At 41.8% G+C, this 15,437-nt stretch overlaps 1 protein-coding gene across 1 annotated transcript; it reads left to right on the forward strand.

Moving 5' to 3' along the window:
* Positions 1–338: 338 nt before the first annotated feature.
* Positions 339–10,776, forward strand: LOC111651970 (DENN domain-containing protein 2A-like). The gene is made up of 20 exons (XM_023402039.2): positions 339–608; positions 1,755–1,826; positions 2,925–4,055; positions 4,152–4,243; positions 4,912–5,006; positions 5,093–5,305; positions 5,626–5,719; positions 5,823–5,873; positions 5,981–6,192; positions 6,566–6,675; positions 7,006–7,075; positions 7,475–7,552; positions 7,644–7,784; positions 7,868–8,016; positions 8,791–8,968; positions 9,059–9,100; positions 9,226–9,334; positions 9,447–9,716; positions 9,796–9,882; positions 10,015–10,776. Exons 1-20 carry the CDS (start codon positions 577–579, stop codon positions 10,044–10,046), a joined length of 3,258 nt encoding a protein of 1,085 aa, XP_023257807.1. The 5' UTR covers positions 339–576; the 3' UTR covers positions 10,047–10,776.
* The last annotated feature ends 4,661 nt before the right edge of the window (positions 10,777–15,437 follow it).

Consider the following 15,437-nt stretch of genomic DNA (forward strand, 5'->3'; position numbering starts at 1 on the left):
GTGAACTGATACAGTACAGCTACATGAGCAACTGCTGCCCAGAAGCAGCTGTGGCATGAATCCCAACGAACTTCAGATTTGCAGAGAAATGACGTACTACAATGACGTCTGTCCCACGAGTCACTGGGAAAGGTTATGGAAATTAAGTCATATCAGTAAGCATTAAAAGTCATTCATTCATTCTACATAGCATGTTGATAATGTCATTTTTGTGAGAGACAGCCAGCAGATAGAGACATACGTAAAGAAAGAGAGAGAGAGAGAGAGACAGAGAGAGAGAGAGAGAGAGAGAGAGAGGGAGGGAGGGAGGGAGTCATATTCAGGATGTGTGGAGGAGATAGAGTGAATGAAAGTTGAAGATTGGAGAGGAAGCGGGGAGAGGAGTGTATGAACAGTAGCTGGTTTCTATTCTCACTCAAGTAAACGTCTGACAACTGATATCAAGGCTTCAATCAGGAAAGAAAACCTATCGCAGGCTGTTTAATCTGGACATACCGTGCCACTGGTGTGGTTTGGAAGTTATTCTAATGGATACTGGGATAGCAGCATCTTTGGTAATATGCTCCGGTTTCACTAATGAACACATGGAAACTGTACAACACAAGGAGGTAAGAAACAGATTTTGTATATTTAATACACAGCATGTGATTAGAGTGGGATTTCAATAGACTTCGTTGTCTCATATTTTCATTGCTGTGTTGTTGCTTAAAATCGTACAAACTGGTATTAAATTGAGGCATATTTCTGTTTACTCATTTTAATAATTGTAAAAGAATTTGCATAATGAAAACTGCAACCGCTTATGCATTTTCTGATTAATTGTGCAATGTCTGGATGGTTGCTGTCTCTATCACACAGTAACTAAATATCTGAATACCTTGTTTCCCAGCTAATCAGCTAACCTACAGCTTTAAGGGCTGTATTCAGTCCCTTGGCTCACGCACAGTCCCTTGGAAAACATGTCAACTAAACAAATGATGACACCGGTTCCAGATCTGGGAAATTAGCACTATCTTAAAGGCCACTGAACTTTGAAACATTTGCCTTAGAGAAGTGAAAATATGGGAGTCATGCAGAGGGGAACAGAGCATTTTTGTTGCTGTCGGGGTCAAAGGTCAGTCTTCTGTGTAGAGAAAGTGACAAAATAAGGATCATAAAATAATAAAGGAAAAAAAGAGTAGAGTGATTCAATCACTAACAGTCCCTAATGACTGTTCAAATGTTGTTTTGTGTGATGAACTGCTCAAGGGAGCTGCTGTCATGTTTTTCCTTGAGTCTGACCAGCTGTTCTCTGAATACAGTACATTACCAGCTGAAGAAGAGCAATGGCACTGCATTAAATGTCAAGTCTCACCAAGGATTTTAACCTCAGATTGATCTGTAACAATGAAAAAAAATCTGCAAGTGTGGTGATACAGATACTGGATAATGCAGTTTCGAAATTAACATATTTTTAGACCACTCTGTTGCATTAAGGGAAAAGGTTTGTGTATTTTTTTTATTCATCATATTAATTATCAGATTCCCTTATTGCTTTTAAGAAAAAAAAAATCCCAAATTTGAATTAAGTGCTTCAGAGAAATGCAGTTTAATTGAAAAAGCCTGACATTAATTGTCAACTGGAGCTAAGCCAGACAGGATGTCAATAAAAAATGTTAACATCCAAACTCTAAACGCCTCACGCAACAAAACTGAGAAATGAGTGAAGGTGCTGACTGAAGATCCCTCTCTCTCTCCCTCTCTCCATCTTTCAGGTGTACAGTGATCATGGAGGCCACTAAGAGAATGAAAACAAAGGAGGACTGCATCTACTCCACTGTCAACAGGTTTGTATTGGGGCAGGTTTATGAGTGAAGGATTCTCCCTTGAAATGATGGACATTATAGCTCACAAATTTCTCCTGAGCATGAGAAATAAGTAACAGGGTTTAGGTTTGGCCTTTATTCCTCACATCCATTAAGGAAAAGTCAGTAAAGGTCTTTCAACTTAGGGCTTCCCATTTCCTCTGGTTTATTTATTAAAACATAACAGTTTGATGAAATGGGCCCCAGTCCAAGTATGTGTTTATTTAGTGAGGCTGATGAGAAGAAGATGCTCGGTCATAGGCTTGTCCTCTGGCATTTACTCTCAGGCTGAATTTTCCCACTGTCGCCAGAAAAAGACTGTGTCCCCTAGCTGGCAGTAACAGTGACCGTACTGGGAAGTTCAGGAAACTCTGGTAGCGCTCTAATGCTTAGCTGTTTGTTAGCACAATATTGCATTTTCTGACTGAATATAGGTAATCACTGATACAACCACGGTTCCAAACCTTTTTTTTTTTTTTTTTTTTTTTACACTGTTTTGTTATACAACTGACAAGGTCACTTTGGTCAGGTCTGTATTCATACTACTACAACTTGCAGTGACAGAAGCTGGACTGCTGCTTCATCACTTTTGGCTATTTTAAGCTTTTTTTTAAATACATTTAGCTAACGATTTCAACTGCTTATCATCTTTTTATCTATTTCAACTGTTCCTCCTGTATTTACAGGCAACTGTTTACTCATTACTTTTAGCTGATGATTTCAACTGCTAATCCATGGCTCTTAGATGACTATTTCAGCTAACTATTTCCATTAGCCTACTTTTAGCTAACTGTTTCAACTACTCTAGTTGTTGTAGCATAAATGTACTAAATATCAGTAAAACACCAATTTGTAATCCTACTTGTTTGGTGGTTTATGTTTTATTTTATATTTTTTACATTAGCTGAGTTACTCCAAATTCTTTCCATGTACTCCCTGGCAACTTAGTAGCCTAGCAGGAAGTCACTGCTGTGAAACCTGGTCACCACTCTGCATTTTAACATTTAATCTTAATGAATACTTTGACGTCAATCATTTCATGTTAATTTGTAACTTTGTGTTTTTTCTTTGTGTGTTTAGGCTAAAGAAAGGCAATCTTGGTGGGAGTAGTAGTTTCCATATTGCTTCAGTGGAAAACAAGGGAGCTGAGCAAAGAAGAGAAGTTGTGCCAAAACTTCCCTTCGCCCCATTAGACAACCTGAGCAACCAGAGGGAAGAATCACACATGATGGCTCACAGGAGGTCAAATTTTGACCCTCACAGCAATGAGAACACTCTCTTGGCTGGCAACAAGGTCCCCAGATCCAATGCTGGAAAAATTAAGGACAAAATTTCTCTTTGGGAGGGAAAGGAACCCACTCATTCACCCATTACCTCAGGTTCTTCAGTACAGTGCACTACTGTAAAAAGGACAGAATCCCTGACAAAGAGCAACAATAAAACTACTGATGAGCTGAGTGCAGAGAGTTGCAGGAGAGTAGCCCAGAAGGAAAAGGAAAATCTTGGGAAAGAGACTGTAGGAAAGCTTGGGGATTCAAGGCCTTGTTCACCTGTTGAACCTGGAAAACAGCTAAGAGGGACGCTCAAGAGCAGTAAGCCCTATGAAAACCAAAGAGAGGAGGATTGCAAAAGAGTGGTTCACAAAGACAAGCAAGATCATGAGAAAGAGAATGTGGAAAAGCTTGGTGATTCAAGGCCATGTTCACCTACATTGGCAGCGCAGCAGCAGGTAGGCACGTTGAGGAAAAGCAGTGACAAGAGAGCAACAGAGCAAACCAGCCAGGAGAAGAGAGCGGTGTTCTCTCTCTTTAAAAAGCTGGAGGCTATGGGGGAGAACCATGGGAAAACACCTCCAGAGCTCGGAAATTACTTCAGCCCTCCGAGTAAGGACAAACAGGTAGAGGTGAAGAAGAAAGAATCTGAAGCTATCAGTCAGAGTGGTGCAGTGAAAGCCTCCGGGGCCGGAGAAGGGAAGCAGCACCAGGAGCATGTGTACACAGAGCCGGGAGCGCTCCCCATCAACCCGGTCCCCAAACCCAGACGTACCTTCCAGCATCCAGCTGTCGTGCCCATGGGGGAGAGTCAGAGGCAAGGGAGAGGACAGAGGAACCTCCCTCCACTGCCCTCCATTTCCTCAAGACCTTCCTCAAAACCTCCTTCCAGTGTCTACGTGAGACCCAGGGGCGAGCGAGTACGAGACAACATCAATAGGTACAGCAGGATCAGAAAAATGAATTCCTCGCTGATGTAATAACCACAGCTAAACCAATTATATAATCATTTGTACCGTTCTGTTCACCGTGACAGGAAATCCTTTGAGTTTGAAGACCTTGCAGGGTCGACTAGCCCACTCCTCTCACGTTCACTATATCAGGAACATCACTATGAAGACATCCTGGGTCAGACACTTCTATTTCCCTTGATTGACTTCCCTTTTGAAATCTGTGCCAAGAAATATAGATAACGTGTGGAAGGTATGTTAGAGAGGAAGCAGTTGAGACGAGTGAGATGGGAACTGCACAAAAGGACTGTTTTGTCACTAACTTAAATGGGTTTTCTGAGGTTTTCCGCCACTCCACTGAATATATTCTGCAGAAAACAATAAATACATCTATTTTTATTTGAAAGTTGACAGTATAGAGAGACAGGAGATGGGAGAGAGAGAGAGGTATTACATGCAATACAGATCGCCCGGTTGGGAATCATACCCTGGATTTTGCAGTTTTGTGGTATGCGCCTTAACAATTAGGCCCAGTAAATGTAATTTTATCAGAAACATGTGGATATGGTGCAATTACTCACAACATTTACTTAAGTAAAAGTTCAAAGACATGTAAAAATACCCTGTTACAAGAACAAGTCTGGCATTCAAAAGTTTACTGAAGTGAAAGTCTGAGAGGAACATTAGGGAGTGTAAAGAATGTTCTGCAGGACCCAGTTTTAACTACCTTATATGCAGGTTGACAAAGTTGTCTTACTAATTATTAGGTGTGCTTTCAGAATCCTTTTTGACACTGAACCCCTGCTCATTTTTAATGTACAAAAACAATAATTTTTCTCTCTGCAGATTCACCCAAAGAGAACCCGTATGAGGACATTGAGTTGGAGAGTCAGTGCTCCCAGCAGTCTTTGCCCTCCTCTCCTGGCGCTGATACTACCAAGGTTCCTGCAGTAAAAAGCCAAACATAATATTTAACACTTCTGATTTAGAGATGAAAAGCTTAGTAATTATTTTTTTCGGTTCACAGGCCTCAAGGCCTGGCTTCTTCAGGCAGAATTCAGGCAGGGGCTTTAAGCTGCTGGACCTGCGGAGAACCAACCAGCAGACCCACAGTGCCAGCACAAGTGGGGGAATTTCATCTCCACCCCAGCTCAGCCCTCCCTCCACCCCCACTGGTCCTGAACACGCTTCTTGGCTGCCCGGCGAGCCCTACAGCCGCACCTGCCGCAGGATACCAACGGTCTGAATGTGTTTGAATGTTAGGCCAGCAGCCCTGGATCACGAAAATAATGTCACATGTTGTAGAAACTGTTTCTTTTTATTTAAACTGAACTTTTTTATGATGTCAGATTAAGCACAGATCCCCTTTTTACTTCCAAGAGATCGTTTGATGGATCTTTAATCCAATTTATAGATTAAAGTCAGATTTTCTTTTAGTCCAGTATGGCTGCCAGGTTTCAATGCAGCTGCCAAATATCATTAAGGAGTGTTTTGTTCTCATCCTTGAGAAAAGACATGACGCTGTCGTAATTCCTTACACTGAACTTTTTTATCTAACAGGTTGTGTTGAGAATCAATAGCATCTTTGAAGCTCGAATTGGAAAGAAACATCTACGGAGGATCTACCATTATGCTGAGACAAGCTCAGGAAGAGGTGATGTTGGTGAAATGTTGGCTATCTTGAAGATGGTCTGTTTTATAATGTCTAAAATATTAATGTGGATATTTGGCTGATGAAATTTGCCTTTTGTTTATAGTAACAGATGAGAACAGTGACTCTGAGAGTGAAGTTGAAGATAGAGCAAAAGGTAGGTTACATCATCAGAGCTTTTTAATCTCAAGGACACCCCTTCATCTTTCATTATATTTATATCAACATATTTATCCGCACTGTATCTTACTTCCTCTCTCTCAGCCAACCGCCAGCGCCTCGTGTCAGTTCAGTCCATACTGAGCCAGCCAAGCCAGGCCCAGGTCCACTACAATGGTACCAACAACAGAAACAGCTCTCTGGAACAGGACGTCCACCAGCGCAAACTTTTTGAATATTTCCTGGTTGTATCGCTGCAGAAGTCAAAGGGTGGTGCCCACTATCTGCCGGAGGTCACACAGCAGTTCCCCCCTAAGGTCAGGAACAGAGGAGTCCTTGAATCATATATTATTTTGGGGGTAATTTCATTTTAAGGTTGAGGACCAAATATCTCAAAGTAGAAATATACACGTCTTGCACACACACACGCAGGCAAAGGTTCAGTCAAAACAATTCAAAGAATGGAACTGAGCTCAAATCTGCTGGACAAAACCTGGTGAATTTTAAGAAGCTGAAGTAAATAAAGAAGATACAGAAGTATAAAATATCCAACCTCCATTAAAACAGTAAGCTTTAATTTGTCAATAAGAACAAACTTCTTCTGGATAATTAACGATAAAAATACATTTGTAATAATGGAAATAAAGTTAATGGAAATGCATGAAAGTCTGGGCTTTTGTTATGTTGCAGTTGGAACGGAGTTTCAAGTTCATGAGGGAGACAGAGGATCAGCTGAGGATCATTCCTCAGTTCTGTTTCCCTGATGCTAAAGACTGGGAGTCGGTGGAGAATTACCCGAGGTGAGAGTGTAAAATTAACTTACTGCCACTGTTTATGAAATTCCATAATAAATTCAGCTAATTTAATGGTGAAAATAGTTTTGAAGAGGCCGACTCCCCCCAGAGTCATTTCACTCCCTTAACAACTCCATGAAACTGCAACTCTTATTACCACTAGAAAACTTGCTTTTTCTCCCATGCTGATGTGTCCGTTTAGACTGCACAGAAATACTCAATGTCAGTACTACAGTTTGCATGTATACTATTATCTATGTGAATTCTTTATATGTACAATCAAAATATATTAATCACATGTTTATTTGTGTATTTGCTGTGGACCATCCCTCACAGTGAGATGTTCTCCTTTGTTTTGACTGGAGAAGACGGGAGCAGGAGGTTTGGATACTGCCGGCGTTTACTGGTAAATAAAAATGAATAGAATAAATAAGTGTCCAGCCGCTGCTGGACAGGAAGTGGCCAAATACCACAATGACGGCTGAGTAAATAAGGGTGCCAAAATAGTCAGCGTGCCTGTGGGAAAACAGTCCATCTCAGACTCTGGGCGGAAGTGTGTGAGACTGGGAAAGTGTGTATGTGTGTATAAAGTATGTGTTTGTGTGTTTACATGTTTCTGTGTATTTCTATGTGTGTTTCAGTACTCCTGATATATTGATTTTCATTTTTCAAAGTTTGATGTGGGCAGATATAAACTGATGTGTCACGAATTATATGGGATTGAAAAAATTCTAAAATCATTCTAAAATCATACAGTTAGATATTGTTATACCTGTTCGACTGAACTTTCCTCTTTTCTCTTCAGCCCAGCGGAAAAGGCAAACGTCTACCAGAGGTCTATTGTATCGTCAGTCACCTCGGCTGTTTCAACCTGTTCTCCAAGGTAAATCACTCACACTGGTTCCATGTGATAATATTATTGGCATACAGTATTTTACAAGGTATGTGTGTTTGTGTATATGTGTGCGCTGTAGGTGTTGGATGAAGTGGAGAGGCGGAGGGCTCTGTCTCCAGCCTTAGTACAGCCCTTCATGAGAGCCATCATGGAGGCCCAGTTTCCAGCGCCGGGCCGAACCATCAACATCAAAACCTTCCTCCCTGGCTCGGGTACTGAGGTGTGTGACACTGTGAGCACCAACACATTCTGTCTGTTGAAATTAAAAACATAAGATAAACTCTCATCCATCCTATTTCCCAGTCGATGGAGCTCTGTCGACCCTCTGACTCTCGCCTGGAGCATGTTGACTTTGAATGTCTGTTCTCCTGTTTGAGTCTGCGGCTGCTCCTCCGGGTGCTCGGCTCTCTGCTGTTGGAGCGAAGGGTCATCTTCACTGCAGACAATCTCAGGTTGGTCATATACCCCAAAGCTTCGCACATCCCCTTAGAATCTGTATGTTGCATATATGTGTCAGCTCTTATAAAACATGAAGTTGCATCATTCTTCCAGTGTTTATGTAAGCAGACATTAGGTGAAAGCGTTGGGGATGATTTTATTATGAAGTTATAAAAAGTGTGGGTGGTCCAGACCAACATTTTTAAATAAATTTAAGGCAACCCCAGTTTTATTCAGGGAACATACCAGAGGGATATTTTGAGGCCAGGCTGTAAAGTTGTTGTTGTGCTGGGGCCAGTTTGTTTGTTCTGCAGGAGAAAGCCAGTGGGAGTCAGAAAGTATGGTCACAGTAGTAGGGGACAGGAATGCGAAGTCAAGTGACGTAAATGAAAGTATGCAGGCTTGCTTTCCTCTATGGGAAATTTTGTGACTTTAGGGAGTTCGCAGTGTTTAGGGTGTATTTTAGATTATGCTGCCCTCATGTGGCGAGAATGAGCAAGTCACTCTGCGTCTATGGCTTTCTCTTTTTTCTTTCTCTTTTTCGAGCTCTCCTTTTCTCTCTCTTCGCATGACTCTCCTTCTCTTTTCATCTTTGCCTCTTCCTCTTGCCTCCCATCATCATCCCTCATTCAGGAAAAAGCTATTAAAAACCATAAAAGCATCACATCTGGTGTTTAAACATGCAACTAAAACCTTTCCCCTATTTATGTATAATTTAATAATATCTCAAATTCCTCATCTGTTCCTCCTCTCATGACTGTCTTTTCTTCTTGTCATCCATCTTGCAGTACTCTCTCCCAGTGCTGCCATGCAGTGGTGGCACTGCTTTACCCCTTTGTATGGCAGCACACTTACATTCCTGTGCTGCCCTCGGCTATGCTCGACATCGTCTGCACCCCGACCCCGTTCATTGTCGGCCTGCTCTCCAGCTCCCTGCCCCAGCTCACTGAACTGCCCCTGGAGGAGGTCAAAGAGGCACCAATTATTAGCAGTTCACATCAATACACAAATGAAAAAATTTTGTGCTTTACAATAATGTCGGCTTTGTGTGCACAGGTTCTTGTTGTGGATCTAGGAAACAGTCGTTTTCTCAGACAGGTAAGCCATGCATTGAATCATGTTTGTGTGTTTTTTATGGCTCCGCATGATCTGTGGGTGATTTATTTCAACCTTTTCATATCTACATCTACATATCATATCCAACCCTAACCTTTTCCTTGTAGTTGGATGATGAGGACTCCATCCTGCCCCACAAGCTTCAATCAGCCCTGGAGAACGTTCTAGAAAGGAGAAGAGAACTTGCTAATGACAGAGGAGGAGACACGCCCAGTGGTAAGTCGTTACAAGGACAACTATGAAAGTTTATAGTTCCAGCTCTCTAATTTCTTGCATCTTGCATCCTTTCAGCGGTATTGTTGATTATGCTATAACTTCCTCTTTTCAGACTCTGGACATCTAGGCACTGTTGTGTCTGAGGCCTTTGTCCGTTTCTTTGTGGAGCTCGTAGGCCACTATCCACTCTTCATCATCGGCGAACGGGAGGACGGCTACTCCTCCTCGTCCTCCTCCCCAGTCCCCTGCTCCTTCCAGCGAGAGGGATTTCGTAAAGCGATCACTTCTAAGACTGTCCGTCGCTTCCTGGAGGTCTTCATGGAGACCCAGATGTTTGGCTGGTTCATCCAGGAGAGGGAGCTCCACAAACAGGCTCTGAGAGGTATAGAGGTGCGGTAGCAAGCTCAAGTTCAGATGCCAGGAGTTAATCCAGTGGTTCATGATTCTTTCTCTTTTCTCAGGACTGTTTGAAGTGAGGGTGCAGGAGTATCTAGACTCTATCCATGAGAATGAACATCGACGGGTTAACAGGTTTCTCAAAGGCTTGGGTAAGGATGTCCCTGAACTATACTTGGTCAGAATTTCTTTGGTAATAGTGAAATAAGCTCTGTTCACATGATCTACAGATCTATTGTAGGTCCATACTCACCTTAAACCAATCTTTTTTTCCATTATTCTAGGAAGCAAAATGAAATTTCTTTCCAAGAAATAATGCAACTATAATTGCAAAAAAAGCACTGAAGCACTGAAACAAGGAAAGACTTCAAGGACTGCAGAAATCGAACAAAATTATAATTTGAGTGCTTCTTCAGAGATGCTTGACTTTGCCATCCTCATCCGTGTCAATGAGTGAGACTTGAGGGTTTTGCTCAAGGACTCATGATAGATGGGGTTACTGTTGTGAATCACAAATTGTTCCGGCCAAAGGAAGATGCTGCTGTATTTCACATAAAGGAAGGAGCTGTGGAGATATTAAAGAGGTTCCTGGTTTGTATGATATTCTTCAGACAACTGAGCACAAATAACACTGTGTACAATATAAAAACAATGTTGGTGTTAAGATTATTGCTGTAAACTACATACGGCTGACAATTAATTAAAGGATGACATGAATAAATTAGTGTAGAAAACATAGTAAATGCAGGGCATTGTTTGATAAGTATGAAAATTTGGTGAATTATATGCTACACAGTATGGTAGTCACCCTTTGTATGCATTGTAAGTTTTAAGTTCATGGTCAAGGTATTTTCTAAATCCACCAGGGGGCAGTAGTATATTTTCTCTGATTAGATGATCTTGATGCTGACCGTGACCTACCAGACAATGACACAAACCTGCTTTCCCGCTCTTTAATCCTTCGGTTTTCTTTTGGTCATAACAGTGACAACATCACAAATGCTCTGATGCTGACAAGTTAATAAATATTCAGTTTGCTGTTTTGAGGTGCTGAGTTATTGTGTTGATGTTGTCATGTTTTTTTTTTCCCCTGTCAAAACTGAAGTCCAGGTCTCCTACTCATGTTTGTAGAGTTTAGATGTCATTATTGTAAACCTTGTAAATCTCTTTTCCTACCATAGCTACTCCAGTTTGTAAATTATGAATGATGAGATTACTTTATGTTAAATACATAATGTATCAAATAACACTTTACAATAGGAGATTTGTTACACATTGGAAAATCATGAGAGGCTAATCAAGCCAAGAGAATTGTGTTCACTCAGCATTTGTGTGCCAGCTTTACACAGTGAGTAATCCGCATAGCACCCATTTGCTAACCATTCACTGCTGTGTTTGTGTGTTTGAAGTTATTTGGCCATTTTACTACAAAGAGCCTTGGTTCAGAGTTGGTGGCAGCTTTACTATTTTAGCCTCTGAGTCATGGAAACAAAGCACATCTTTAGCCCACAAAGAGGAAAGCACATCTTTGTCAGCATGAAAACATAACACAGGTGCAAAGCAGAGCATAGTAGTGTATTGTCTGTGGAACAGTGTGCTCAGTTTGGGCCTGTTGAATAAGCCTGAGGGCATTGCAAAGCACCTATAACCTGTCACCCTGTTAGCGGCAAGTTAACACACACCTGCTGACACAGATGTTGATGCATATACACAGATGGACAGAGTGCAAAACATACATTTAACAGACACAGACTAAAGCTATACATACTCTAACCCATTAGCAAGGGGTAATTGTGCCCCAAGGGGCACTTCTAAAGTTGCCAGGGGGTACATAGCAACATTGTTGAGTAGTTAATGTGAAAAACCACTTGATTTGTTTGAGAAACCACCAGTTGAGTACCACCAGAACAGTAGGCAACATGTTGCAACCATGAGTGTGCAAGAACTTGTTAGCAAGCGAGCAGATAATTTTAAGCACTTAACTAAAAGTAATTACGTTCAAATAAACTAACAATTTAGGTAGCTAGTTATGGAAACATTTTAACCAAATAACAGATAGCTACAGTATAACTAATGGATGAATGGTTATAGTTAACTAAAAGATGACAGCTGAAATATTTAGCTAAATGGTTAATTGCTATAGTCAACTAATACGTAATTATACTTAGCTAAAAGTAGATAACAGCAACAGTCATTACCTGAAAGTACTGGATTAAATGGTTAAACTAAAAGTAAACTGTTAGCTAAAAGCATTGGATAGCTAAAGCTAACCAGTAAACAGTTGAAATAAAAAGCTAAAAGTAATGGATAAATAGTTGAAATGTCCAGCTTCTTCCACTACATGTAGTAATAATATTTGCTACTAATAAATTATTGGAACATTATCCACTGTTAGTGAAACCTCAAGTTTAAAATGAATTCGAATGAACTACTTTGGAGCATGACGGGTGGTGTTGAGAAAGGGGTAGTTGAGCTCATCTGACATGGCTGTGGGGTTACATCAGTCAAAAAGGGTTGAGAGCCACAGCTCTAAAACACACATGTTCAGTGGAGCTGTCAAAGAGTAACAAATGTGAAAATCATACCGCAGCTTCCTATCTGGCTCCCAAGGTGGGAAAGCTGCAGTGCTGTGGGACAGGAGGCGTCTCAGGAAAATGGATGTATGTGGTGAGAGAACAGCACTGACGGCTGGCGAAATGTTTGCTCAACTCACTCAGGTTCTTGGAGCCTGAGTGTGTTTGTGTATGTGCTCAGATGGGTGAACACCAAACCCAAACTGTCACATACTGTTTCCTGCTAAACACCTGGCTGCGGCTCAACACAACTGGCTCATTAGTGCGGAGGTAATTATGGTTTCGATTAATTCCAGTAAGCAGGGGTTGACCCCCCAAAGCCTTACATCCTGCACTGGTGTATTTCCACAGCAAACCTCCTTGTGGAATATCTCTCACCACTGCAAATAGAAATGTCATGTATTTTCAGTCAGGGAGAGAGAGCGCTCTTATCTGCCACTTAGAAACAACAATAGCTTGTTGAAACTCTAATCTTCCCTGCAAAGTGCCTTTCATAGGTTCCTATTACCTGACTGGATTCCACCCTTTAAGAGATGCTAAACAATCATACCACATTATGCTAGTAATTAAAAGTAGCTACCTGCAAGTAAGAACCAAGTAAGCAATTATGCCTGTTATTCTTAGCGGAAATAAAATCATACAAACATCATGGCCCATTAAAACCAACCACCAATTCAATTATAAAATCTCTCCAGAGATTTAGTGACCTCATTTCAAAGCTTGCAAACCTGCATTTCAAACTCTCTGGCGGTTGCCTCTACTAATTACATGATTTATGGTGTAATTTATGGAGGCAAGGAGGTGCAGCAACTGAGCAGCACTTGCTATCAATCAAAATGAAAAGTGTAATGTCATTTTCCATCATTGTGTTGCAGACATTTTTATATCTTTCTCGAGCACAACCCTCAATCAAAATGGCTGTTTCAATGAGGTTCTAAACTGATTTTTATTTGCTAAAATGCTCAGGGTTATGGTGGAGTCAAGGTGGCATATGCAATTTTGTACAAATTATGCAAGTGTGCCTCAGGTAATTTTGTCATCACCACACAAATATGGTACCTACGGGTTCCAATAGAGTCCTCTTGTGCGTGGTTGGAACTTGGGAACCCTAGGGGCCATGATTGAGACCACTGCTGTACTACACAACGTCTCACACTGACTTTAATTTGCCTAGCACTGCCTCTGTGGGAGCAGAAGTGTGGGAAAAACAAATGAGAAAAAAAAGTGGGAAAGTAAAAAAAAAAAGGGGGGAAATGGAGAGGAAGGGTGCAGAAAAGAGCGGGAGTTTGATGTATGAGAAAAAATGCCTGACCGTGTGCACACAAAAATGCATGCACATGCACGCTACACACACATACACGTAAACCGAAGGGTTCCCAAACATGCGCCCGTCAGCTTGTTTTTCGGAGCTGCAGGTGCAGTGTCCAGCTGCAGCCCTGCCATGCATGCCAGGGAACTGAATCATTTCCCCCTTTTCAGAGGAGGAGCCATCAAAGCATATGGAGAACATAACAGCAAGGCAGGAGGAGGTGGGAGAGGACAACGGCGGAGAGAAGAAGAAGAGGAAAGGAGAGGTGAATTTGACGGGAGAAGAAGTGAAGTGGTAGGAAGTATAGAGGAAAGAAAAAAGGATTAGGGAGGGGAGGGTTTCCATTTCCCTGCTGTTAAACCATGTTACAGCAAAGCCTGGGGGAGGTGCAAGGAGGGAAAAAGACAGAGGGAGGTAGAGCAGAGGAGGGCGCTGGACGTGCAAAGTAAGGGTAGTTTTTGAGGAGAGCAAAACCATTGTGGGTTGTGAGCTTGACCCTTTTTTCATGGCCTCTGTTTCTCTCCCTTTAATCTCAAATTTTGAAAGAAAGAAAAAGCGTGAGAGAGGCTCAGAAATAGACATAGAAAGAGAGAGAGAGAGAGGGAGTGGAAGGGTGGGTGTGAGGGGTGGTGGGCAGGGAAGCTCAGGCCACACACATAGCTTTCCAGGCCTGAGGGTGCGTCAGTCAGGCCTGTCTGCATGTGGTCTGCTGTATGTGTCCAAGTTTATCCACACCACTATTACGCCACCATTAGTCATGGCATCTGATGACAAGGGTTAAAATCCGTTTCTCTCTCTCCCTGTCTTTGTCTCTCATTCACTCATTCAGCTCAAAGCACCTTTTAAAGGGTCATACCCCCAATTTTTTACATTTTCCTATCTCACCTTACATCGTCTGACTTTGTGTCTACATTGAGCATGGAGAGGAGCCTGTCTGGAGCCTGAGGAGTGGACTTGGCCACACACACTCAGACACACACACTCACATGCACACATAGGCTGGTCGCAGGGGATTCTTTGTCAGAGTAGTTACAGGGTGGTCTGGTCTGTAAGTGTCAGTAAGTAGACTCATCTCTCTTCATGTGGTTTGTATGTGTGGACTTTGTAGCTTTGTGTGTGTCCTACCTCCTCTGTAAGTCATGTGCACAATGCAATATGAAAGCAGATTTAAAGGTTTAATTTTAGGATTTAGCCAGAAGTGGAAGAGACAATGGCCGTGTCTGAAATCACTCCAAATGTGCTATTTAGCGCATTATATTTGCTATTTTATGTGAACCTCATGGTGACGCTGTAGGAAAAGTCAGTGTTTTGGCTTCATTCTCTGGGGTCCATGAATGTCCGTATAAAATTTAATGACGATTCATCCAGTAGCTGTTGAGATAGTCTGGATAGGCGAACAGCCACGCTGCTAGCATGGCTAAAGAGTTTGCATTTGCTTGCACATGCATGACTTTTTGCATGTCCGAATACATGCATTCTCCTTTTTTCACCTCTCACCTTCCCTCTCAGAGTCTCACTGGCTCGCCAACATTAACAATGTGATTCCACAACAATCATAATATCTTTTCCTGTAAAGTCTGCCATCTGCTAAAATGATAATCTACATGAAATGTGATCCGCTCGTACCTGCGATGGCGCTCTCTCCGGCACACTTGCAGTTTAACAGTGGCCAGCATGACATAAAACAGCTTGACTGACAATTACTGCTCTCTATAAAAGGTGGAGAATATACAGTAACACGTGGTTTTCACATTAACATCAGGCTTTTGTTTGAGTGTGTGTGTCTGTGTGTGTTATTTACGCATGCATGAGGAATCAAGGATTG

Source organism: Seriola lalandi, unplaced genomic scaffold (assembly GCF_002814215.2).
Source record: "Seriola lalandi dorsalis isolate HSWRI2012SDOR001 ecotype SW California unplaced genomic scaffold, Sedor1 jcf7180002053896, whole genome shotgun sequence".
In the NCBI taxonomy this organism is placed as follows: domain Eukaryota; kingdom Metazoa; phylum Chordata; class Actinopteri; order Carangiformes; family Carangidae; genus Seriola; species Seriola lalandi.